The sequence below is a fragment of the Sus scrofa genome, chromosome 6 (genome assembly GCF_000003025.6).
Source record: "Sus scrofa isolate TJ Tabasco breed Duroc chromosome 6, Sscrofa11.1, whole genome shotgun sequence".
In the NCBI taxonomy this organism is placed as follows: domain Eukaryota; kingdom Metazoa; phylum Chordata; class Mammalia; order Artiodactyla; family Suidae; genus Sus; species Sus scrofa.
The window spans coordinates 95,544,780-95,571,155 of record NC_010448.4 but is presented as its reverse complement, the minus strand read 5'-3'; the positions used below and the strand labels follow the sequence as shown (position 1 = coordinate 95,571,155).

Below are 26,376 nucleotides of genomic sequence, written 5' to 3'. Positions count from 1 at the left end.
ATTGTAGAGGTTTTGATGCCCCAGTGTCTGGGGTAACTTCAAACCCTGAAAAGTCCTTTCTAATAGGAACACTGTTGCTGCTGCTTATTGCTTAGTGTTTCACATGTTTTCTCAGGCTCAGAACATTGATCTGGACACTCTAGTTAGAGGTTGTGTCAATATTTTTGTGGAGGCTGCGATAGCTGACTCAGTTGGGCTGGGTTTGGGGCAGAGCCCTTTGGAGGAGGGTAGCAGGATCCCTGCACCGGGTCCCAGTCGAGCTTGGGTGTCAGCCATGCGACTGTGCGTGTGACGTGGCTCCTGTGCCCTCAGTGGTCCTCTGCCCAGAACAGTCCCTGCCTCGTTGTTATAAGGGTGAAGCTGTGTTGAGAAACAATAGTGTCCAACACCCCGAGGGTGAGCCTGGAAGTCTGGGTGTCAGCTGGTGTTGCTTGGACATTCACGGCTCTCAGTCTGGAGGGGCAGATGGACCAGAAATAGCTGATGTGGACAAGACACATCAGGGACATTACAGAAATGCAGGGAAGAGAGGGGAGCAGCAGAGACCCAGGGAGCAGTGCTGCAGGGCGCCAGGCAGAAGCGCCGGCACACATGCTGGGGACAAGCAGGATCTGAGTTGTCCTGTCTGAGGGGAGGGGGTATGGCAGGTGCCCAGGCTGGGCCTGAGGGCAGCGGGCAGGGCACGGGTCAAGGAGGGCAGGGCGGGGGCAGAGCCCAAGCCTGCACCTGCCCAGCCGCAGGTGCAGATAGAGCCGAGGCAGCTTGAGCAGTTGGAGCCCAAGTGGCAGGAACTTGGGGGCTGGAACTGGGGGGGTTCCCAGGAGGAGCCCACAAGTCTCACACCTCGGCCTGCCACCCTCTCCCCCGCCAGGTGCACCTGATGAAGCCAGATGCGGTCCCCAAGGCATGCTGCGCGCCCACCAAGCTGAGCGCCACCTCCGTGCTCTACTACGACAGCAGCAACAACGTCATCCTGCGCAAGCACCGCAACATGGTGGTCCGGGCCTGTGGCTGCCACTGAGGCCATGCCGGGCCTTGGCGCTGGCCCCCACCCGGACAGCCCTCCACAGGCTGGGACCCCCCAACACCGTCACAGCTCGGGCAGGCAGCCCATATCCTGTCAGGGCCGGTTCTCTCCAGGCCCCTCTGCCCCCTCCCTGCCTGAGGTCGTGATGGAACTCTGGCCTCCAGTCCTGGTGGTCTGAGTCATCAAGCAGGGGTCTACCCCAGCCCCCTTCCCAGAGGCACGTGCTGATTGTCCTTCGAGGTTGGCAGCGTCCTGTCTGAGGATCTGCCCTTGTCCACTGCTGGCCCAGCGTCCTGTCTGAGGATCTGCCCTTGTCCACTGCTGGCCCAGCTACGGCCGGGCGTGCGATGAACTCAAAGGCCTCTGGAACCCTGGATGGCTCCCTCAGGCCCTTCACCATTCATGATGGGGTTTGGGGATGCGTAGACGGGTCCTGGCCCATTTCCAGTTCCCTGCCCTTCCCAGGTACTGGGCGCTTCTGGGCACTTTCGTTGCCCAGTGTGGCATTGCCCTCAGTGTTCTATATTTGGGGCTCTGAATTACCAAATCGCTGGCCACAAGGACACATGTGGGTCACCTCCATCCAGAAAGAGCTGAATGAACATGATTTAGGGCCAAGGCCAATGGCATTTATCTTCCCTCTCTTCCTGCCTTGATCTGCTTCTGCTGTCTCAGGAAGAGACTTTGGGGGAACAAAAAATCTTGGGGGCTTCATTGACCCCCATCTGTCTGTCACCATGTTGAACCATCAGGAGCTCAGCTCTGCAGAAAAGTTATCTTTTCACTGAATCAAGTATGGTGGATACATCACGTGGCCCAGGATGGCAGCGCCCAGCACAGATGATACAACCTCCTTTACCTTGTGCACAACAGTCAGTAATCAACCTCAATCTTTTCTTTCACAGCTGGAATTTCAAAATGATGAGCACAGAACTCTAGCTGGCACCGCAACAGATGAGAGTTGGCATGTGATGTGAAAACTGTCTGCCATCTCCTGCTAAGGAGCCATCCACTGTGCCTAGAGCAACGCATCTGGGACACTGGGTGGCCTGGGGTCAGGTGTGGGGCAAAGGCAGGGCTTGTCAGCACCTGCCCATGTCCGGAAGTTGTCAAAAACAGGCTGGTCACCCAAGTCACATCACCCTATGTGCCCAGGAGCCCTGCTCTTATTTCTTGGGGCCTGTGAGCCAAAGAAGAGTCCCCTGTCCCAGGGGAGTGACAGGTGGCAATTAGGCTGAGCTGGGTGGGGAAGTTCTCGGAAACCACTGTTCTCCTTGGAGCAGCCGCCAGCAGCTGGAGTATTTATTTGATTTCTGACTTGCTAAGCCTGTAATTTACCTGCTAGAGCAGACAGAGTCCAGCTGCCCAAACTGTGTCATTAAAAGCAGATCCGGGGCCCGCCCCAACCCACGGGCACAGCCCAGGAAGCGTGTCCTTGGAATTCACTTTGCGCCCCTGAACCTACTCTCTGGGAACGCAGGTCTGGCAGCAGGGGTGGAGGCTGGGCCTTGCTGCGGGACAGCAGCCCCTCTGCCTGGACCTGGGAGGGACTCTGGGAGCAGTGCACAGGAAGAGACCCTCCTTATGGACACAAAAAGTGGTGAGCTTCCCATCAGTGTAGGGATCTAAGCTGTGGCATGTTAGGGGACATGACTTGTGGGTGGCCTCCTCCTCTGGGCTTCCCTTTCCATCTTGAACATGAAACATGGACTTGTGATATGCACAGGGCCTTCAGCCAGGGAATCTGTCTACCAGCCCTGGCTCCCAGAGGCAGCCTAGTAACCCTGAACAGAGCTCAGGTGGCCATCGTGAAGCAGAGCTGGCATGTCATGTGGAACCTGTTTGTTGGTCCAGTACTTATCTAACAGTTCTCTCTTCCCAACATCAAGGATTGTCATTTAGGTCATTTTAAATCTCAAATTAGCCAATTACCTTGACAACTTTTTTTTTTTTTTTGGCTTTTTAGGGCCGCACCTGCTACATATGGAATTTCCCAGGGTAGGGGTTGAAAGAGCTGTAGCTATCGGCCTACACCACAGCCATAGAAACGCAGGATCTGAGCTGCATGTGTGACCAACATCACAGCTCTTGGCAATGCCGGATCCTTGACTCACTGAGTGAGGCCAGGGATGGAACCTGCATCCTCATAGATACTGGTTAGATTCGTTTCCACTGGGCCACAACTGGAACTCGCAAAAACTAATTTTCTTATTTCACCTGGCATCTTTAGGCCCCGTGACTGGCTTGCTAGGGGTACACCAGGAACGTGTCGTGTTACCCAAAGGGTGGTGGGAGATGTGGGGTACACCTCACCTGTGCGTAGCAGGAATGATTAGGAGTTACAATCCTCCTTCTTCAGGCAGAACAATTGGAAAACAGTGAGTTGCCTCTGTACCTGGCCGTTCTAGCAACTTTCGCCATCCAGTCACCAGAGGAAATCAAACGAAAAAAGCCCTGAGTGGTGGAACAGTTGTGAACGGACAGAAAGCCTGAGCATTTAATTCCAAGAGTTATCTGTATGCTGAGCCAAGCAATGTGGCTACAGTCCAGGTGCCAGCATTTCCCAGCCTCTGGCTCAGGGCCTGGCTTGTTTACCTGGTTGCACCAGGTGGGAAGGATAAATAAGGGTGGGCAGTTCAGACCCACAGATGGCAATGAGGAATCAATGACAGTTGACAGGCAGGGAGGACACGTGGGTGAAGAGCTAAAAAGAAATGCACAACAGTCTCGGTATCTGCAGGGCATTCCTGGCCTCAAGACCAAGTCATTATGTCAGGATCACTGTCTTCAAACTAAGGTAGGGCGGTAACATGTTCTGGAAAAATCCCTAATAGGAAAAGAGGCAGCAGAGCAAAAAGAGATTTTTGGAGCCAAATGGATTTGAATCCTGGTTCTCTTTCACTGGAAAGCAGGATAGTGGCTCTTTCCTTCCAAGCTATTAAAACGATCATGTATATACACATTTAGGATGATGTCTGGCATATAAATGCTTAACTGATAGTTGTTGGTATTATTACAAACAAATTTGCTAATTTTGAGCCCCTTCTGTGTTTGTCTACCAAACCTCTCCTCCTCCCAGAATGTATTCTGTGGGTGACAGTTTTATTTCAGAACCGTGCTTTTTCCACCGCAGTCCTTGGAGGGCTGGGCTTGTGTTCTCAATGGCTTTAAAAGCCTGGGACAAGAACACTTTTGTCCACTTTGGCCAGGGCCGTGACACTGCGTTCCGTGTTCGTTCCCAGAGACCTGGGCATCCGAGTGGCCTGAGGGCACTCAGCCCCACCAAGTGCCCTCTGACAGGTTGAACAGGGGGTTGTCCATCCTGAGTTTTACTCCCTATGGGGAGGCCTTTTGCAAGCACTTAATCCACTTTGTAGAAACTATTTTTCATTTATTACTAAAATAATGCAGTTTTGGGAGTTCCTGCTGTGGTACAGTGGGTTAAGAATCTGACTGCAGTAGCTTGGATCACTGTGGAGGTGTGGGTTCAATCCCTGGCCCAGTGCAGGGGGTAAAGGATTTAATCCCTGGCCCAGGAACTTCCATATGCCATGCATGTGGCCATTAAAAAAAATGATAATGCAGTTTTAGAAGAAATTTTGGAAAAAACAAAAAATAAAATTAATTCAAATCACCATAATCCTACAAGTCAGATAAATACACTTAATATTTTGGTGAATTTATTTCTAGGCTTTTTTTCTTAGGATACATATAAAATACACGTTTACATATCACACATAGGTATTTATGCAAAATTGGGGATCATACTGTATTATATGAACAGCTTTAGATGTGCTTTTCCCACTTTATTATATGGTGAAGTCTTCCCTGTTAATAAATATTTTTTGAAAATACGGCTCTCTAGTTTTCCATCACTTGAACTCTACAAGATTCAGTTTTCACCACTAAAAATCTCTTTCTCATTCCAGCAGCATCTGGAGCAGACATGCTGCGAGAAACACTAGCAGTCACAGGACCGGTTCTGGGGCCACAAACCGAGGTCTCCTCCTCTGTGCAGCTAGCACAAATGGGGCCTGACGCTGGAACAAAGGCCTGAGAGAGCCCTGGGGTCCACTACCCACAGGCCAGAGCCTACTAAGCAATAAGGCCGGTGCTGTGCAGTGAGCAGCTGAGCAAGGTGACCAGGCCGATGCTCCCCAGGCTCTGGGCCCCCCTTCCTGTCTGGCAGAGCAGGGCCCTGTGACTTTCTCCCCCAAGCTTTGGGCCATCCTGCTGCAGACTGAGGCTAGAGCTCAGGAAACCCCCCAGGACTCCACTACAGTGGGGGGTGGGGGGAGATGGCCAAGCTTCCAACCCCAGCTCTGCCATGTGGTTCCGGGCGACCTGTGCAGTGGTGTGCCTCTGCACAGGGTTCTGGTGTGAAGACAGTGAGATAATACCCACGGACACTCAGAAGGGTACTGGGAAGGCCACTGGCATGGATGACTCCAAACCTGCTGAGCTTTCCAACCTGCTGGCTGCTCTCAACCTTCCCAGGATATCAGGGAAGAACAGAAAGCAACAAAGTCATTGTCAAAGGAGTGGTCCCCTCTTGGGATGGCTGTGCTAAGTAAGCTCTTCACACACATCCTTCCTTGGCTCCTGCTATCATACTGCTTTACTAAAGCCTGTCCTAACGCCACCAGAGTCCACACTCGAGGGTGGGATGGGGGCCTCTTTTGGCAGCTCCAGAAGGACCAGGGGTAACTATGTGGTACGGTGCAGGCACGAGGAGGCAGAAACCCAGCCAACTGCAGCAAAGGGAGCTCAGCTGAGGGCTGGGAGTCCATCTGGCATGTGAGGGCCACAGGGAGGGCCGGAGTGTCATCATCCCTCAGCAGGCACTATCCTGGGATCTCTGGGGCTAGGGAACTGAACGCTACAGGCCACTGCTGAAGCATCAGATTTCTACTCAAGATGGAAAAGCCCAGCCCAGCCGTCTCTGAATGATCTGAGTGATCTATCCCACAGGGAGCTGTCCAGAGGCTGCAGGGCCCAGGCCTTGCTCAGAGCCTTCAGCAGATCAGGCTTTAAAGCCTGGCTGACCAGTCCATGGAATGGGAGTGAGGAGAAGCTGGCCTGGCTTGAGCAGCAGACAGTGGCTGCACACAGGGACCAGAATGTGAGCTCAGCAGGGCTGGGCCACCTGTCTCATCAGTGGTCAGCAAACTTCTTGCAAAGATTCAGATGGTAAATATTTTAGGCTTTGGGACCATGCTGTTAATTTTATGTGTCAATAGGCTAGGCCATGGTATCTACTTTTTAGCCAAACACCAGTCCAGAATTTGCTGTGAAGGTATTTTTCAGATATGACTGACATTTAAATCAGTAGACTTGGAGTAAAGCAGATGACCCTCCACAACTATGGTTGGGCATCCGTGGGAGAGAAAGACTGGGGTCACCTGAGGGATGAGGGATTCTGCCACCAGCTGGCCTTTGGACTCAAGCTTCAACATCAACTATTCCCTGGGGCTCGTGTGCTGGCCTGCCCTGCAGATGGCAGACTTGTGAGCCCCCACAACTGCAGAGCCAGTTCTGTAAACTAAGTCTATGTACCTAGACACACATCCCATTGGTCCTGTTGCTATGGAGAGCTCTGGTCAGGGACCACACACGATCTGTCACCAACACTGCCACTGTAGTTAGGAAGCAGCCACAGACAACATGTAAACAAATGGGTGTGGCTGTGTTCCAGTAAAACTTGACTCACAAAAATAGGCAGTGGGCTGATTAGACTCAGGGGGTTTGCTAACCTCTCATTCCCTCACAAGTAAGTATAGTACAGGGCATGGAGAAGGCACTCTGAGTAATAAAGTATCAAACATCTGTGTTGGAGTTCCCGTTGTGGCTCAGTGGTTAACGAACCCAACCAGTATCCATGAGGACGAAGGTTCCATCCCTGGCCTCGCTCAGTGGGTTAAGGACCTGGTGTTGCCGTGAGCTGTGGTGCAGGCTGCAGACACGGCTCGAATCCTCCGTTGCTGTGGCTGTGGCCGGCAGCTACAGCTGATTCGACCCCTAGCCTGGGAACCTCCATATGCCGCAGGTGCGGCCCTGAAGAAAAAAAAAAAAAAAAAAATCTGTATAATGAAGGTAAAATAAACAAATGATTCACCGAGACTGAGAAGTACACCCGTTGGCTGTGAGACTGGCAATATGATACGGGAGTAGAGGCACTGGAAGACAGGAACTTTCCCCCTGATTTCCGTGGTCTTGACAACGGTCTGACAAGGGTACTGGCTTAAAGCTCTCTCACCTCCCTCTCAGGGACTAGCCCAAGGGAGGAAAGCAAAGCTGTGGGGAAGATGCTGTGCCCTACTTCTTTGTCAACCTATCTCAGGGAGACAACTGAGCTTTAGATGTGAGCTCTGATAACTCCCAGGAACTAGCTGGAGGCGGCAATACAAAAACTAGGATTTATTTTACCAGAAGAAAATGTCTAAGAGTCACACTGCTGGCCCAGGAGAGGCCCTGGCAGCAAAGGCTGGAAAGGCCATGCACAGCTGTCCAGAGGGAAGGGTGGCACTCAGGCCCTCAGCCACACCTGGGGCAGAGCCAGAGGAGGCCAGGCTGTGCCTGCAGAGGAGCTGCCCCATGCTGACCAGGACACAAGGCCCTGCTGCCTGCCGCCAACAGGAGCCCTCTGGCGCCTCACGCGTACTCCCCACAGTCAGAGATGATCACCTTCTGCTTGGGCTTCCCGTCCTTGCTGCCCTGGGCCTTCGGGGCAGAACGGAAGAGGCTGAATCAGGGAGGGAGCGGGAGGGTCCAGGCGGCTCAGGGACACCCGGCCCCGCCCTCCCCACCCCAGCCGCCGCCCGGCCCTCCCTCCAGGCCCGGAGCTCCCCTCCTGCTCCCCCACACGGCCGCCCACCTCAATCTGCCGCAAGACGTCCAGGCCTTCTGTGACCTCCCCGAACACGACGTGCTTGCCGTCCAGCCAATCTGTCTTGTCACACGTCAGGAAGAACTGGGAGCCATTGGTGTTTGGGCCAGAATTAGCCATGGAGAGCAGGCCTGGGGAGAGAAAGACCAGGTCAGCTCCCTCCACCCTGCTCTCAGCCCCCGACGTCTGGTAGCAGAGGCCAGAGTGCTGGAGTGGGATGAGGCAAGGGCAGGGAGATCACGTGAAAGACGGAACTGCTGGCGTCTTGGGTCAGAGTGGTTTCAGTGGACTGTGGGGTCAGAAGTCTGTCTAGAGCGGGTGGTGAGAACAGGAGGCAGAGAGCCTACATAACTTCTTTAAGAAGTTCTGCTTAAAAGGGGGACCGGAGGCAAGGGTGATGGCTGAGAGGTGTGAGTCAAAGCACTTTTAAAAAAGACTGATCCTGCGGGCTTGGACGCTGATGGGCTGGCCCAGCAGAGCTGGGAAATGCATTTCACGGGGTGGGGGTGGGGAGGGGGCCCAACTGCAGAAGCCAGGCTCCGAAGTAGGGGAGAGGGCAGGGGTCCAGACCACGAGCAGAGGGGACGCCGCCAAGCCCCTGTACCTGGAGGGAAGTCAGAGGGGGACGTGTGGACACGGTGGAGGAGGCCGAGCGTCGGCTGAGGCAGAGGGTGACATAGAGGCTTTGGTAGTGAAGCAGGGATGGACGGGAGCTCTAGCTAGTAAGGCTGCCGAGCGCCCCCTGAGGAACTGCAGGAATGAATTTCAGTACACTTCTGCATTTTCTCTAGTTGCTGGGGCCCAACCACTGAAACTTTACTGGGTATGTCTGACGGAGTGAGGCGGGCAGTGGGGTTGAGGGAAGCAGAGGGCCTACAATGGCGGACCACAGAATCTAAGCTAGGCCGATAGGGGTGTGGACACGCGGGCAGATGGATGGAAACAAGCTCGCTCCACTCCAGTGACGCCAAATCTTTCTCTTCTGCTCACTGGGTGGGTCTCCTGCAGACCCCGACCCCTCAGCCAGAACCATGGCCTGTCACCCACCCTGCGCAGCCATCCTGCCCCAGCCCGGCCTGCTCGTCACCACCTGCCCATGGGGTCCCACCTGGTCCCGTGTGCTTGAGGATAAAGTTTTCATCATCAAACTTCTTCCCATAGATGGACTTGCCCCCAGTGCCGTTGTGGTTGGTGAAATCGCCGCCCTGGCACATGAACTGGGGGATGATGCGGTGGAAGCTGCTGCCCTTGAAGCCAAAGCCCTTCTCGTGGGTGCACAGGCAGCGGAAGTTCTCTGGGGCCCAGAAAGGAAAAGGCACCTGGGTTAAAGAACAAACCAAGAAAGCCTCTCTCTAACTAGGCTGAAATACCACATTCTACTTGTTTAATGTTCATTTAGACCTTGAGATTCTGACATCTTGGAGGACTGGAAGGGATTTCTGGTTAAAGAAGGAGTGATCACATGCATTCCAGCTCTGCTCCAACTAAACTGACAGTGAAGCAATTTTTAAAAAGAAAAACCAAGAGTTCTTGTTGTGGCTCAGTGGGTTAAGAACCCGACTAGTATCCATGAGGATGCCAGTTCAATCCGTGGCCTGGCTCAGTAGGCTAAGGACCTGACATTGCTGCAAGTTGCAGTGTAGTTTGCAGATGCAGCTCAGATTTGGTGTTGCTGTGGCTGTGGTATAGGCTGGCAGTTGCAGCTCCGATTCAACCCCTAGCCTGCCTGGGACTTCCATATGCCATGGGTGTGGTCTTTTTTTTTTTTAAAAAAAAAAAAACCAAACAGGATCTGAGAAAAAAAACAAGGGCACCTCTTTGTGACTTTGAATTTGGCAATGGTTTTCTTATTGTGACACCAAAAGTATAAGTAACGAAAGAAAAGATAGGCAAATTATACTTCATCAAAATGAAAAACTTTTGTGCATCAAATACTCTCAACAATGTGAAAAGGCAACTTAGGGAATGGAAGAAAATATTTGCAAATCTTATCCCTGAAGGGTTTAATACCCAGAACACACAACAAAATCCCACAACTCAACCACAAAAAGACAAACAATTCAGTAAACAGGTAAAAGATCTGAATAGATATTTCTCCAAAGAACATACACAAACAGCCCCTGCCCCTAAGCACATGAAAAGATGTTCCACATCACTAGTCATTAGGGAAACGCAAATCAAAGCCACAGTGAGATCCCACTTCGTATCTACTAGGATGGCTACAATAACAGAAAACAAGTGTTCATAAGCATGTGGAGAAATCGGAACCCTTAAACACTGCTGGTGGGAATACAAAATAGTGCAGCCACTGTGGAAAACAGTTTGGCAGTTCCTAAAAAGTTAAATTAGAATTACCGTAAAAACTAGCATTTCTACTCTTAGACACCGCAAATAACTGAAAACAAGTACTTGAACATATTCGTATATGAGCGTTCACAGCAACACTACTCACAATGGCCAGAAAGTGGAAACAAGGCTCAAGTGTCCATCAACATGTGAATGGCAATTATCCAGTCATGAACATGAACAAGACACTGAGATACAGACAACCCTTGAAAACACTAAGTGATATAAGCCAGACACAAAAGGACCATTATGCGATTCCATTTACATGAAATATCTAGAAGCGCAAATTCAGAGACAGAAAGTAGATGAGATGTTACCAAGGGCTGGTGGAGAGAAGAATGGGACCTACTGTTTAATGGGTACCAAGTTTCTGTTTAGGGTGATGGAAAAATTTTGAAAATAGATGGTGCTAAGAGTTGTACAACACTGTGAATGCAATTAATTCCAGTAAATTGTGCACTTAGAAAAATGGATAAAATGACCAAAAAAGGTGTGTGTGCGTGTGTGTGAGAGAAGAGATAAAAGCAACAAAAATCTTTGAAACCTAGAAGACAAACAGATGAGCCATAACTGATACAGCAGACCTAACAAAGCTGAAGCTTACACTAGTAAAGCAGAGAAGTAATTTATGGAGCAGAACCACAGATACGAGGTGAGGATGGTTCTCAAAGCAGGAAGTCAGACTGAAGGCCTGTTTAAGAAAGCAGCTAGCCCCCAGAGGCTCTCCCTTCCCTGGCCCTGGCTGCCAGCTGGAGCTCTATCTACCCTCTGGCAGGTTAAAGCAGAGGGTCTCTGGTCTGGGATGCACTACACATCTCCAAGGGCTGAGACACAATGACAAATGGAGACTGAGTTAAGGTTTATCTACTGCTCCCATCTCACTCACTATGATAGCAAACAGATGGACACAGGACCACTAGCAAGAGACTGGAGGCTTCTCTGTGACACTGCTCTGTCCAAGGGACCATAACTCAGGAACACTGACATCCAGGGTCCAACAGAGAGAAAATCCCCTTCCAGTGGAAGCCCCAGTCAGGAGGCCTTACCGATGTCCAGGGAGTTCCCAAGCAGATTTTTGGGGCCCTAGTCTTAAAGATGAGGAAGGCATCTAATGTGAAAAGCAAAGACTAAAACAGACCAATAACGAAGCAGAACAAAATTTTAAAAACCCAGAAAAATGTGACTTAAAACATAAGCTGTATACAAAGGAAACTTCAGTGATATCCCAAGACAAAATGATAGTACGTGCATGGAATAAGCACAGGATGCTATGAAAAAGAACATTTAGAAAGGTTCCAGAATGAGAGAAGCAAAAAATTGGAAGGGACAAAAAGCAAAGAAATAATTCAAGGAAATTTCCCCAAACCAAAGGATAGGATTGTCCTGATCGATGGCTGTGATATGCAGCACAATGGCTCACCAAGCTGTCCACGTCCCCATGGACCTGAGAATACGTTACGCTGTACAAGGGAAAAGGCACTTTGCAGGTGCGACTAAGGTTATGGACACTGAGGAGGGGAGAGCAGATTATCCAAGTTGGCCTCATATATCACAAGCCTTTAACCAGAGAACCTTTCTCGGCTGAAGTCAGAGAGAGTTCAAAGTGGATGGAGAGGTTCAGAACATGAGAGAGACTAGATCTACTGTTTCTGGCTTTGAAAACAGAGGAAAGGGGCCACAAACCTCTTGAAGCTGGGAACAGCCCTCAGCTGGCAGTCAGCAAGGAAATTGGTACCTTGGTCTATAGATGCAGGAAACTGAATTCTGCTGATGACCTGACTGTCTCTGGAAATAGATCCTTCCCTAGAGCTTCCAGTAAGGCATGCAGCAATCTAGCCACCACCTTCATTTTAGCCCAATGAGGCTTGTGTTGGACGCCTTGCTTTTGGGACAGTCAAGGTAATAAATTTGTGTTCTAAGTCTGTAATAATCTGTTACAGCAGCAGAGAAAAACTAATGCAATGGGGTCCACTGAATATCCAGCATGATGGATGGAAGGTGACCTACTCCAAAGGCACTGTTTCAGGACAAAGAGACCCTCCTAGCCTCTACACCAGTGTTATCTAACAGCTATTAAGCACTTGGTTAGTGTAATTAAGGAAATGAATTTTAATTTTATTTAACTTGAATTAATTTAAACTTAACTAGTCACATGTGGCTAGTGGCTACCATACTGGACAGCTTAGCTCTAGACAGAAAAAAAGTTTTTTATAAAGGACCAAGCATCAGAATGACATTAGACCTCTCCAGAATTCTACTCCCAAACTATCAAATGGGAAAGTAGATATTTTCCTACATCTGCCTCAAAAAACTCACTCCCCCAAGCTCTTTTCTCCAGAAGCTACAGAAGCATGGCCTCTACTGAAATGAGGGAATAAACCAAAAATGACAACAGAGGTGCCAACATAAGAAGTGAAAAGAGGAGATCTCATGACAATAGCTATGCAGTGGGCCTGGAAAGCAACTGGTCCAGGCCAGAGGAGGTCAGAAGCTTCCATGGAGGAAAAAGTGAAACTGAACATGATGAGAGAGTTATACAAGCAGGAGAATTTGGGAGAGACTCAGGAATGTGTGCACAGTAGACAAAGCAAATATGAAAATAAGACAATTATGAATTCCAAGGAAAACAAAATGGAATGTATGAAAAGAAGCTATAATATGATGCATTCACAGTTAAAATAACCCATGACCTAACCAAAACTATGGTAACAATACAAGGAAGATGAAGGAGCAGAAAAGGTGATAGAAAAGCTAATCCTTATCTTCTGAAGTGGGAAGCCAATAGATAATGTCTAAAATGAAAAAACGAAAAGCAAAAACCAGGAAATAGCAACACAAATCTATTATCTACCGATACAGAGGTGAAAAATCAAAAGAATCCACTAGGAGTTGAAGCAGCAATGGTGTTAGTGATGAAGACAGCACCGGGGCACTGCTGCTTTTTAAAACAAGCTTTGTCCAGAGTCCCTGTTGTGATGCAGTGGAAACAATCAGACTAGTATCCATGAGGATGTGGGTTCGACCCCTGACCTCGCTCAGTGGGTTAAGGATCCGGCATTACTGTGAGCTGTGGTGTATGTTGCAGACATAGTTTGGATCCTGTGCTGCTGTGGCTGTGGTGTAGGTCAGCAGCTGTAGCTCTGATTTGACCCCTAGCCTGGGATCTTCCATATGTCATGGGTGTGGGCCTAAAAAAAAAAAAAAAAAAAGAAAGAAAGCAAAATAAATAAATAAGCAAGCTTTGTGAAACTAACATTTTAAACTATTTGTCTACAGAAAATTTAGATTTTAAAGAAGAGTAAATAGGAGTCAGTATTTAACAAATGACAAAATACTTAAACCATTAGTTAACAGTAATTACTTCTGAAGGGTAAACTAGATGTAGAGAAGACAAAAAGACTTAAATTTTCAATTCATTGCCTTCAATATTGTTAGAATATATATATATAATACGTGAGTAGTTCTTTTTTTTTTTTTTAGGGTCGCACCTGTGGCATATGGAAGTTCCCAGGCTAGGGGTCAAAACAGTTGCAGCTGCCAGACTACGCCACAGCCACAGCAATGTCAGATCTGAGCCACATCTGCGACCTACACCACAGCTTGCAGCAATGCTGAATCCTTAATCCACTGAGCGAGGCCATGGATAGAACTTGTATCCTCATGGACACTATGTCAGGTCTTAACCCTCTGAGTCACAATGGGAATTCCTGTATGTAGGGTTTTTTTTTAAAAAAAAAACCCATAAATACATGTTTACTTATGTTAAAGAAAAGTAAAAAGACTATTAAAAACCAGTAAACTACTACTTACAAAGCTTTAAAAATGCCTGCTCTGACTCATCTGTTACTAGATCCCACAATGTGAGATGCTGCAAAGCAACTTGGGTCAGAAACAATGTCACAGGAATGGAGGCACTGAGACTCTTGGGAAGGCTCACTGCTCAGCCACCAGCTTCCCGCCCTCCCGACAGGAGTCCTGCTCACCTGCTGTCATGGGAACGACGTCTGAACGCAAGAGTATCTGGATGCGGCCGGCTGGTTTGTTCCCAATCTTGATGTCCATGTACACTTGGGGGTTTGACCGGGCCTTTTTGGCAGTGGGCTCCCCCTGGACGCAGGAGAAATGGCCAGGTTAGAGACCTCCCTTACTCACTGGAGCGAGTGTTCTTCTGGATCCACACTGGAAGCCAACTGCAGCGAGCAGGCTCGGCAAAGTGCTGACAGGGAAGGCCCTGAGCCCTGACAGCGCTGCAGCGGGTAGAGGCCACAGCCACGGTCCCCAGCTGGACATCTAGTGACACAGGACCTCAGTACCCTCTGCCTGGAGCCCCACCTGCAGGCATGTTTTCTCATCACACCCGCTCAGCATGTCAGCTTGCTTCGCCATCACCCTCCCCTGCAATCACAGATCAGTAATTTTCTGGTCTACAACACAAAACTCTCAGCATCTTCAAACCCCTCTTAAAGCCCACCCCCCTTACTCCAGTTTAATGGACCCCTTTCTGTAACACCACCCCTTCCTTCTATGCTCAGCCCTGCATATCCACAGGCTGGCTGCAATGGAAGCAAGCAGGGCCTAAGTGCTCAGAGGACTGCGGAGGAGCCTGGGCCTTGCTTTATCCTCCAAGCAGACAAGGCTGGGCAGAGGAGACAGTTAATACAGCTGTCACATTTGCTCCAAAGAGAAAAGTCAAGCGTCCTTAACTTGCTTGTGGTTCAGTTTAACTAACACTGAGGTATCACACTGGGTACTGAGGGGGTACTGAGGGTACTGTGATGACTCTGCTGCTAACAAGGGCAGCAGCATAGCTGTAACAACAAATACTCACACAGCACTTGCCAGGTACAGGGGACTATTCGGAACATTGTATGTGATCTGTTCATTTCATCTTTATGACCACCTGTGACATCAGTGCTACCATCATTCCCATTTTACAGGCGAGGAAACTGAGGTACAATGCAGTTCAGTAACCTGCCCAAAGTCACTCCCACTCCCAACCAAGTCCATTTTCTTAATCACATTATCCCACCTCACATTCCACATTTATATTAACAAGATGCACAGTACAAAGGCCCCTGTCCTCACAGAATTTACTGACAAGAAAGAGAAAGGCAATAAGCACTTGAGCAGCCTATACCAAAGCAAAGACATACAAGGAAATACAAAGACTGGTTTTACCAAGGGTGTAAAGTGTGGTCTGCAAGGTGAGAGGTGGGCAGGGTCAAGGCCTTTATCCCCTGGGACAGATGATGGGTAGCTATGGAAAAGTTCTCAGCAGGAAAGTCAGATGATCCATCTTATGCTTTAAAAAGATCTAGCTGCCCTTATGACAGATGGGAGGGGAGTAAAACTGTAGCTAGAAGACCAGTTAGGAAGCTACTGCAATTACCCAAATGAGATGAGAAGCTGGGCGATGGAGTCAGGAGAGGAGGAGGGATTCAAGGAAGGTTTAAGAGAAAAAAGCAGAATACGATGCACCGACTCTACTTTAATGAGGGGTCTAAGGTGACCTAGGGTCTCTCCACTGACATTCTCTATGGGCCATTACTGTGCTCTGCTTTGCCACGGATGGTGGCAAATTAGCGAGCTTGAGAGCACAGGAAGAACAGGATCAGAGAAGGGAGGCATCCATTTTAGGTAGCTTTACGCTGCCTGTGAGACTCACAGCACAAATCTGAAGCTTGGCGGTTCCTATTGTGGCCTAGCGGTAATGAGCCTGACTAGCATCCATGAGGATGAAGGTTCCATCCCTGGCCTCACTCAGTGGGTTAGGGATCCAGCGTTGCCGTGAGCTATGGTGTAGGTCGCAGACACAGCTCAGATCCTGAGTTGCTGTGGCTGTGGTGTAGGCCAGCAGCTGTAGCTCCAATTCAACCCCTAGCCTGGGAACCTCCATGCACTCTGGGTGCGGTCCTAAAAATTGGGGGAAGGAAGGAAGGAAGGAGGAAAGAAATCTGAAGCTCAGGACTAGAAACAGAGTCCAAAAAAGTCAACAGCACAGAGGAGGTGGTGAAAAATCAGAGTGACTGCCCCTGTTTTGGTCAAGAGGGGAGACAGAAAGAAATCCAGAAGAACATGAAACAGAGGGGCAGCCTGAGAGGCAGTGGTAAGAGGCAGGCTGAGGATCAGGAGAAGGTGCCACCGTGGGCTCTCAGGAGACCTGGACCAGTGCACAGGATGCAGGGAAGGACCCCAACCCTGTCCTGCCTTCCCTATGTCAGGACAGCAAGACTGTGAGCCTGGGGCTTGATGCTTCAGGTAAAGAGGGGGAATGATGGGGAGGGGCACTGGGGTGCACTCACTACCCTTCCTCACCTCAGCGTAATCACAGAACAGGACCCGAGCCCGGAAGCTCCTCATGCAGGGCACAAGGACGAGGAGCCTAAAGCTCCTCTTTAGTTCACTCAACACCACCTCCAACAACACATAAAAGTTCAGTTTTCATTCTCTCTGCTTTTGTATATATGTTTACAAATTTCCATAAAATCTTAAAAAACAAAGCCTTCTGTGAGACATGCCAGCCTGCAATCTCACCTCCTGGGTTTCTCCTTTGGGAGGCTCTGAGCCTTCTTCTTCTTTATTCTCTTCAAGAGTCTTTCCAGAAAACTTCTTCAACCAGTCATCATCGGACCAAACTGAAAGGAAAGTGAGCAAAGATGAACAAATTCAACCCATCAGCCAACTGCTACTAAGCAGACCTTACTCTTTGGTCTTTTTGCCTAGAAGACTCTGCCTTGGGAACTCCCAGGGGTAAGGTCAGTTCCCGCAGGGTCTGCCGCCCTGAAGTCCACCTCTTAGCAGGACTGAGGGAAAAAGCTCTGCCTCACGGAAAGGTGCAGCCTTCACCGGCCCAGGCACTCAATGGCACACCCCAGTGTCAAGTGCTGAGAAAACTGGGACAGGTAAGAGATTAGGCAGGGTTTCTCTCTCATAAGGGAAACAATTACCCTGGCACCCTGGCTTTGCTGAGAAACTCAAACTCTTTTTATCTCCCTACAAAGATGGTACATATTCTTCACTAGCATAAACCACCCTCTACTCCTGACCACCAGAGTGCTATTCAGCTCCTACTTCCAAGAAAACAGGGACAGGAAGGCAACCAAAGCCAAAGTGGAAGATGTGAAGGGGAACCTGTGTTGCTCCCACTCACCTGGTCTGGAAGAGCCTTCCTTAATCCTCATTGGTTTTGCCAAATTGACACGAATTGTCCGTCCAAAGAGCTCAGATTCATTCTGAAAAGATTGAAAATCCAGCTGCTTAAATCATTAGGTTGAAGTAAAATCAGACAGCTTTCTGTTTACTTCTGATACATCTGAGATAAGCTCATGATTTGTTCTCCCTTAATCCCTGAGCCCCTAACAGCAAGCTATGCACCTGCCACGCAGCAGTCTCTGGGCAGGGAATTTCCTCCTTGGAGCCATCACACACCTCCTTTCTTTCAATACCAGGAAAGACTTGTGCTACAAAAACTGACTCAAGATTCAGAGCACTCTGAAATTACGAGGATAAATGTGGTTTCTAAGTACACAAGTTCACCTCCAAGTCAAGATCAGCCTTGAAAGGGTAAGAAGTGAGAGATGAGGGACATGTTTGGTGAAGAGGTAACAGAGAATAGGAATAAAAGAAAATTTTTGTATCCAAAGATAACTGATACCAGGAAAGGTCACTTAATGTGAATCCACTTGAAGCAGTGAAGAAAATATAACGGTAAAAACGTGAAGGGGAGGTAGTTCCCTTTGCAGCTCAGCAGCTAATGAACCCAACTAGGATCCAAGAGGATGCTGGTTTGATCTCTGGCCTCATTCAGTGGGTTAAGGATCCAGTGTTGCCTTGAGCTGTGGTGTAGGTCACAGATGTGGCTCAGATCCCACGTTGTTATGGCTGTGGTGTAGGCTGGCAGCTGTAGCTCCAATTCAACCCCTAGCCTGGGAACCTCCATATGCCACAAGTATGGCCTGAAAAAGCAAAATAAATAAATAAATAAATAAATAGATAGATAAATAAGTGAAGGGTAGGAGCTCCCTTGTGGTGCAATGGGTTAAGGATCCAGCATTGTTACTGCAATGGTTCGGTTCACTGCTATGGTGCAGGTTCGATCCCTGGTCTGGGAAATTTCACATGCCGCAGGTGCAGACAAAAAAAGAAAATACAGTTAAAATTCAGGTTTAACTACGCACTAATTTGTAGAACAAAAATGTAATGGAAGCTGATTAATTCGCAGTATTTTCTTTCCAACAAAATACTATCAACGGTATGATATATCTTTGTGGTGAAAAATCATAAGCATCTCAAAGATGAAATAATACTCAAGAGCTGCATCATTTCCCAAAAGGACCTCTCCAGGCTATTCCAATCATTTGCATCAGCTGCACACCCTATCATTCTCCTTACTGAATTTCCTAGTTGTTAACTTGTCCAACACATCATGAAATCCTGCCTCTTTTTACAAAATACACGATTTCATTGTACAATCTGTTTGCAGTGGTTTGCAATTTCCTACCCTAGACAGGGTCAGCCAGTTAGAGTGGTCAACAAGGATGGTAAGGATTTACATTATTGTCAAATGGGGAAAGATGTTTGAGTAGGGACAATTTTTTAAAACTTAATTTAATTTTTTAAAAATGTAAGTATAGTTGATTTACAAAGTGTCAATTCTGCTGTCAGCTAAGAGATCCAGGCGAATATATACACACACACACACACACAATCTTTCCTCATATTATCTTGAGTAAGGATAATTTTATAAGTGATCAATACACAGTGAATTTTTTTTTCTTTCTATGACCACACATATGGCACATGGAAGTTCCTGGGCTAGGGGTCGAATCAGAGCTGCAGCTGCAGGCATACCCCACAGCCATAGCAACACCAGATCTGACCCACATCTGCAACCTACGCTGCAGCTTATGGCAATGCTAGATCCTTAACCCACTGAGTGAGGCCAGGGATTGAACCCCTCTCCTCGTGGAGGAGACTACATTGTGTTTTTAACCTGCTGAGCCACAATGGCAACTTCCACAGTGGATATTTTCACATGATGAAATTCTACTTCCCCATGCAACATTGTAACTTGGGAGGTTCTGCAAACCAGTTTATGAATAAAGACCCTCTGTACCATCAAAAAGTAACTTCTCTAAGTATGAGGATTCTCAGCCATACCATGTTGTCAATAGCTGCTGCAGCATCCTGCCAAGGAAAGACAAGGAACAAGTTTAGGCATGCAGCTCAATGCTTCCTGTGGTGTCTAGACACATGCTCAGTAGGAAAACAAAACAAAAACTAACCACCCCACCACTGCCAAAAAACAAAACAAAACAAAACAAAACAAAAAAAACCCAACAAGAAAGTTCTCTGTTGGTGGCAAAGCTATTTGCAAGAAAGTGGAAGGCAGAGAAATAATCGCCAGTACTGCCATGTAAGAATGTTCAATGAGCAGAGCTGCAGAATCTCTGCAGAGCAAGAGGGGCAGCACCTGACAGTCTCAGATGTTAACCACAGCCTCCAGTTTGATTAAGCAAGGGAAGCTTTCTTTCAAATAGCACTTTTTGTCTCTCTGGAACCATCACCATGAGGCTCAGAAACCCAACCCAATGGCGAACAGCTCCCTTTGTAATCAGTAACAGTAATAACAGAAGCCAAAGACTTAACACAGGTAATAGAATTTTCTCACCTCGGCCAACTCAAACTCAACAAAAGCAAATCCTCGGTGCTTTTCTGAAAAGAAAAGAAAAGAAAAAAAAAAAAGTAAACAAAATCGCAATTACCACGGGGGCAAAGGGAAGAAGCATGTGGTCATAAGGAAACTGAAGTCTGTCATATGTCTTATCCATTCACTAGAAAATTCTATTCAATCACTATTTTGGAAAAAGGAATCATATTCTTTGGTTTTTCCTAGTTTAAACCACATTTCAAGCTATACTGAACTGTTCTGTAGTGAATATAGCTAAATAATGAACTGTACTTTTAATCTTTAAAATAAGAATACAAGGAGTTCCCTTGGTGGAGCAGCAAGTTAAGGATCCAGCATAGTCACTGCTGTGGCTTGAGTTGCAGCTGTGGTGTGGGTTCGAATCCTGGCCTTGGAACTTCTGCATGCCATAGGGTGTAGCCAGGGCGGGGGATGGGGGGAAGGATTCAGTTCTTCTTCCAAAGCTAAAGTAAAACCTTAACCTTTGCATGCAAGACAGCTGGAAAAATGAAGTCATTTAATCTATCAAATTATCCATTTCAAATACACATTCTGAACAACAACTTTGCATAAAACATGAGTCCTAAAACCTGAGTAAGGACACTTAGTCTTTACCCTCCACAAAATGCTAATCAAAATAGAAAGGCCAAGTGCCCAACAGTGTTAATTAACCAATTAACCTTAGAGAGCCAATACAACCAAAGAAAATTTACCCAGATGTGCAGAGGCTAAGGCTCCTCTCTTAGGGCTGGGCTTTCCTGCTACCCTGATTAATAGCACAGCTGCCAAGAAGGGGGGAGATGAGGTAGAGTAAGTAGTTTGGTAAGTAGTTTGAAACAACATATCTCCACGTAGCTCAAAACCAATCTTCCTACTGGCTAACTGATAACTGTCTTATCTCAAATACAACAGATAGGACTCTGCAAATTACAGCTCACAACTGCAAGCCTAAGAAGAGTCCTGCATTGAGATCACTGTCATGCTGCCCAAGGCATATCTCAAATGCACTGTGATATGACCTAAATGTTGTTTTTTGGTTTTTGTTTTTTTTTAAGTTCTCTTTCTAGCAGGAGAATTCTGAGCATGAGAGACACTAAAAAGCCTCACCTGTTTCATAATCCAGAGGAATCTGGATATCTGTGATGTCTCCAAAAGGGATAAAAGCAGCATGAAGAACTTTATCATCCACCTCCTCTGCAAGTCCACCTGCAAAGAAGCCAAAGGCCTTTTGAGTTACTGCCCTCCATTCTCTTGAAAAGTCCTTGCTATTCAGATAGCACGTGACCGCCAAGGGGGTCTTTCCATCCAGTCCTTTGGGTACACAAACACCCCTCTCATCTGCTCCCTCATGCCTACTTACGAAGCACACTCCTTTCACCCTTCTTTAAGATTCTCATCTGGGAGTTCCTGTCGCAGCACAGCAGAAGCGCCCGTTGCGGCACAGCAGAAGTTAATCCGACTAGGAACCATGAAGTCGTGGGTTTGATCCCTGGCCTCGCTCAGTGGGTTAGGGATCTGGCGTTGCCGTGAGCTGTGGTGTAGGTCGCAGACGCGACTAGGATCTGGTGTTGCTGTTGGCTGTGGCTGTGGCATAGGCCGGTAGCAACAGCTCCAATTAGACCCCTAGCCTGAGAACCTCCATATGCTGTGGGTGCGGCCCTATAAAGACAGAAAAGACCAAAAAAAAAAAAAAGACTCATCTGAAGTAAGCCCCAGGATTACTGCAATAACTTCATAAATAACCCCCACAAAACCAACCAGTACCATCATGGAAACGTTCAGATTTTAACCCATCATTTCTCTGCTTAAACTACTTCGAAGGTTTCCCACTGTCCTCAGAATAACGTATAAACGCCTTAGCAGTGCACATAAGGTTTTTCACAAGGCCCCGCCCACCTCTTCGAGCCTCTCTCCCCTTGCCCCCAAGTATCAGGCTACTTCACACCTTTGGGCTTTTGCTTTATGCTCCCTTTTAGTAAACACACCTGCCCTACTTTGGCTGACTAACTGAGACTCATCAGCTCCAGCGTCACAGCATTCTATAAGTGTGCTCTCAACTCTCCAAATGGAGGGTCATTTCTTCCCGAACTCAGGCCCCTATCACCATTGTCCACCAAAGCACTCATCAAATTACACTATTAACGTTATTCCCACTTTTACCCGGCTAGTCTGGGAACTCTTTCCTTAAAGGCAACAGGGGGGCTGAGCCATCTCTGCAAAGAATGTAAAGTGAATGGGCACGAGGATTCAGAGGTCCCTAATATTAAGCTAACACTGGCCTGGGCCCAAGAGGTGAAGAGGTTCCTGTGAGTTTAGCGGGCTTGGAAGAATTGAAGTGATCGTTGGGTCTCGGGGTCCCACCCTGAGGCCAAGCAATACCGCCATAGATGCGGCCTAGACAGCTGCTCGCCGGCCTCCGCGTCCGGAGACCTGTCCAGCTCCACGCCACGACCCACTCACGGCCAGGTTCGCCCAGACTCCACTTAGCACCCGCGCCTGCTCACCCACGTACAACACTCGCTTGGTAGTGGCCATCTTGCTCGCACGCTCTTCCGCCGGAAGCCCGCTCTCGGGCCCCGCCCCCGCGTTCGGCGCTCGCAGGCCCCGCCCATTTAGGCGTGGGCCTAAGCGGCTTCCTACTCGCGGTGATTCTCGCCCGCATTGCGCAGGTGCATGTCGGTGGGTGAGGGGGGGCCTGGTCGCCGCGCTGCCTTTGCGCTGTCGTGAGGAAAACAGTCCTTTGAGCAATCAGCTGGAGTCCGCAGATAATAAACTACCAATAAGCTACGGCCCGCGGTCCACCCTCGCCAGTTTGTTTTTGGACAACCCCGGAGCCACAAATAGTAGCTGGAAAAAAAAAAAAAAATCCAAACAGGAATAATATTTCCTGACACATGAAAACCATATGAAGTTCAGGAGTTCCCGTTATTGGCTCCGTAAGTTAAGAATCTGACTAGTATTCCTGAGGTTGCAGGTTCCATCCCTGACCTTGCTCATTGGGTTAAGGATCCAGCGTCGCTGCAAGCAAGCAGCTGCCTAGATCACAGATGCGGCTGGGATCCTGCCTTGTGGTGGCTGTGCTCGCTGTGGCTGTGGTGTAGGCTGGCAGCTGCAGCTCTGATTTGACCCCTAGCCTGGGAACTTACATATGTCGCAGGTGTGGCCCTAAAAAAGGAAAAAAAAAAAAAACTGTATGAAGTTCAATTTTCATACACAAAAATTTATTGGAACCCAGACATGCTCATTCCTTTAAGTATTGGTCTGTGAGTGTTTTCACACTGCAAGGGCAGACCTAGGGCCTATAAAGCTTGAAATATTTACCATCAGACTCTTGAGGAAAAACGTTTGCCAACTCTTGGAATAAAACAACTAATACATAAATCACTGATCGACATGTTATACAAAATAATAGGGCCATCTGCTTTAGATACAGCAGTGGGTTAAGATCTCCCTGAGGTCATATTTAAGCTGAAACCTGGAGGAAGAGGAGCCAGAGAGAGGAGGAAGTAGAGAAAACAGTTTCAGAGAGAGGAGACAGTGTCTGTGTGTTCAAGAAACTGAAAGGCCAGAGCATGGGGGTTGGGAGGGGAGGGGCAGAAAACCTTAGGCAGGCAAGCTGGGCAGGGATCAGGTGATGCAGGGCCCTGTAAACCACGTGGAGGATTTATAAGTTTTGAGAAGCTACTGAAGGTTGTAATAGGGAGTTCCATGGTCACATTCATGTTCTAAAATAGTGCTCTGGGAGTTCCCTGGTGGCCTGGAAATTAAGGATTGTTGTCACTGCTGTGGCTTAGGTTCGATTCGTGGCTCGGGAATTTCCACATGCTCCTGATGCAGCAAAAACAAACACACAGACAAAACAAACAAACAAACCCTCCCATCACCTCCCCCCACCACCACTGAAGGAAATGAAAAAGCCAAACATATGGTTTGTCCTTGTCTAAGAGGTAGCAGCAACAACAGCGCCCACCTTCTGGGCAGCTTCTTTCTTGGCATGATGAGCCTGTAGGACCGCTACAGCTTCATCCACCTGTGAGAGATCTCCAGGTGGTCAGTGACATCTGAGGAGAGCCCCTCCGTCCCTCCCTGGCGCCCAGGCCCAGCGGGGGCTTCTGGTGTGAACTGCTTTCTCACATGCCCACAGCACAGCAGCCCTCCGATCGCAGGTGAGGCACAAGGAAGAGGTCATGGGGGCAGAAGACCCCCCCACACACACACATCCTGAGCCAAGTGAGCCGAAGTGACAGGGTCGGAGAACCAGCTCACCTTGGAGCAGAGAGACTCGGGGGACTCCAGCATGTGCAGCAGCTCCGAGTTGTCAATCTCCAGCAGCATCCCCGTAATTTTCCCAGCCAGGTTTGAGTGCATGGTCTGGATGAGTGGGAACAAGTTCACCTGTGGGAAGGTACTCCATTAAAAACCCAGTAGAGCCTGGATGCTGGTGTCCAGGTCAGTAACAGGCTCTGGCCCCCTCTTCTGCAAGCATGTGGGTCACTCACCCAGCATCTGCTTCTGTTGGGGGGTGGGGTGGGGTGTTGCGGCCGGCGTGGAGGTGGTCAGCTGCACGTGGACTACAGGCCTGGGAACCAGGAGAGGAAGAAACCAGGGAAAGGGCATATGACAGTTGTCAAGGTTAGGACAGTCCAATCATTCAATACTTGTATGCTACCATTCAGAATTCCAGAAGAGGTGGAAAAGGGTAATATTCCCTGAGCAAATTCAGTCCACTGAGAGGGGAATGGTGGGAATATAAACACTATATAGATTCCTCTGTACATATTCATGTATATAGACAATGCAATACAGTCAGAAAAGGGAGGTGAAATGAACCCATACAGGACACACCTGCTCTGTGTTGGGCCTAGTGCTAGGCAGCTATTTCCTCAGACATTTAGTCCTCACAATTTTTTTTCCTTTTTTTTAGGTTTCACGTGCAGCATATGGAATTTCCCAGCCTAGGGGTCGACTCTGAGCTGCAGCTGCTGGCCCATGCCACAGCCACACAGCAACTCAGGATCTGAGCTGTGTCTGTGACCTATACCATAGCTCATGGCAACGCTGGATCCACGGATCGAGGCCAGGGATTGAACCCATCTCCTCATGGAAACTAGTTGGGTTTGTTACTGCTGAGCCACAATGAGAAATCCAAAAATAGGAGTTCCCATTGTGGTGCAGTGGAAACGAATTCCACTAGGAAATGTGAGGTGGTGGGTTTAATCCCTGGCCTTGCTTAGTGGGTTAAGGATCCAGCATTGCTGTGAGCTGTGGTGTAGGTCACAGACACGGCTCAGATCCTGCGTTGCTGTGGCTCTGGCATAGGCCGGTGGCTACAGCTCCAATTAGACCCCTAGACTGGCAACCTCCATATGCCGTGGGTTAGACCCTAAAAAGACAAAAAAAAAAAAAAAAAAAAAAGAAAGAAAGAAAAAGAGAGAGAAATCCAAAAATATTCTTTGTATAACTTTAGAAATATTTTGTATTTTCCTTTGTAAATGTCTAGCTTTTTTTTTTTTTTTTTTTTTTTTTTTTTTTGTGGCCATGACTGCAATATGCAGAAGTTCCCAGGCCAGGAACTGAACCTGAGCCACAGTGGTGACATCCCCAAATCCTTAACCGCTAGGTCACCAGGGAACTCCTCTAGCACACCTTTTATAGGATATATCCCTAGATACAGAATAGTTTTTACTGACATTGTGAATGGTATCTTTTTGCCTATTACATCTTTCAGTTTCTTATTCCTGCATTTGGTAATCTATTGATTTTTGTATGCTGATCTTATATCCAGTAGCCCTGCCAAACTCTTTTACTAGTTCAGATAGTTTTTCTCTAGATTTTCTCAAATTTTCTAAATTGATTGTAATATAATCTGAAAATAGAGACGGTATTGTCTCTTCCCAATTTTTATCACTTACTACATTGCCTAGGAAGTCGGGATAATGGTCAATAGTAGGGTAACAGCTCAATCCTACCTGTTCCTGACTCAGTGGAAATGCTTCCAAACTTTCACCTTAAGTTTAGGTTTAGATTTGAGGTAGGTACCTTGAAAAGTTCCCTTTGATTAATTTGCTGGGTTGTGTGTGTGTGTGTGTGTGTGTGTGTGTGTGTGTGTGTGTGTGTGTGTCTTTTTTGTCTTTTTAAGGCCTCACCCACGGCATATGGAGGTTCCCAGGCTAGGGGTCGAATCGGAGTTGTTGCCTCCGGCCTATGCCAGAGCCACAGCAGTGCCAGATCTGAGCCACGTCTGCGACCTACACCACAGCTCATGGCAGCGCCGAATCCTTAACCCACTAAGTGAGGCCTGGGATCTAACCTGCAACCTCATGGTTCCTAGTTGGATTAGTTTCCACTGGGCCACAACAGGAACTCCTGTTTTTGTTTTTTTGTTTTTTAAATAAGGAAACTTATTAAAAAATGTTTCAACAAAATGTT

At 48.2% G+C, this 26,376-nt stretch overlaps 2 protein-coding genes across 11 annotated transcripts in view; one reads left to right on the top strand and one right to left on the bottom strand.

Annotated features, from left to right (window-relative positions):
- BMP8B (bone morphogenetic protein 8b) overlaps positions 1-2,454 on the top strand; it is a 30,451-nt gene extending 27,997 nt beyond the window's left edge. The window contains 1 exon segment of the mRNA XM_003356326.5: positions 872-2,454. Within this exon segment, the coding sequence (XP_003356374.4) occupies positions 872-1,021 (150 nt within the window). The 3' untranslated portion in view covers positions 1,022-2,454.
- PPIE (peptidylprolyl isomerase E) lies at positions 4,686-22,574 on the bottom strand. Of its 10 annotated transcripts, XM_021095990.1 has the most exons (11): positions 22,327-22,475; positions 21,308-21,606; positions 21,055-21,153; positions 19,930-19,973; positions 19,419-19,445; positions 17,410-17,491; positions 16,794-16,894; positions 14,243-14,366; positions 9,022-9,207; positions 7,902-8,044; positions 4,686-7,747 (listed from the first exon to the last, which is right to left on the bottom strand). In XM_021095990.1, the coding sequence occupies exons 2-11, from the start codon at positions 21,342-21,344 to the stop codon at positions 7,679-7,681; spliced, it is 912 nt and encodes a 303-aa protein (XP_020951649.1). In that variant the 5' UTR covers positions 21,345-21,606; positions 22,327-22,475; the 3' UTR covers positions 4,686-7,678. The 10 variants fall into 10 exon arrangements, with proteins under 10 accessions (XP_020951649.1, XP_013854653.2, XP_005665314.2 ...); XM_013999199.2 differs by lacking the exon at positions 21,308-21,606 and having other exon boundaries at positions 17,410-17,512; positions 22,460-22,574; XM_005665257.2 differs by lacking the exon at positions 21,308-21,606 and having other exon boundaries at positions 22,460-22,574.

What these genes read in the sequence shown, in the direction of transcription:
- PPIE (XM_013999195.2), bottom strand. Translation starts at nt 22,332, where the DNA reads ATGGCGGTATTGCTTGGCCTCAGGGTGGGACCCCGAGACCCAACGATC. An exon ending in CAGCAGCTATTGACAACATG is followed by an intron (nt 17,513 to 19,418) that starts GTATGGCTGAGA and finishes TGATTTAAGCAG; the next exon opens with CTGGATTTTCAATCTTTTCA. An exon ending in ACGTCTTGCGGCAGATTGAG is followed by an intron (nt 7,748 to 7,901) that starts GTGGGCGGCCGT and finishes TCTGCCCCGAAG; the next exon opens with GCCCAGGGCAGCAAGGACGG.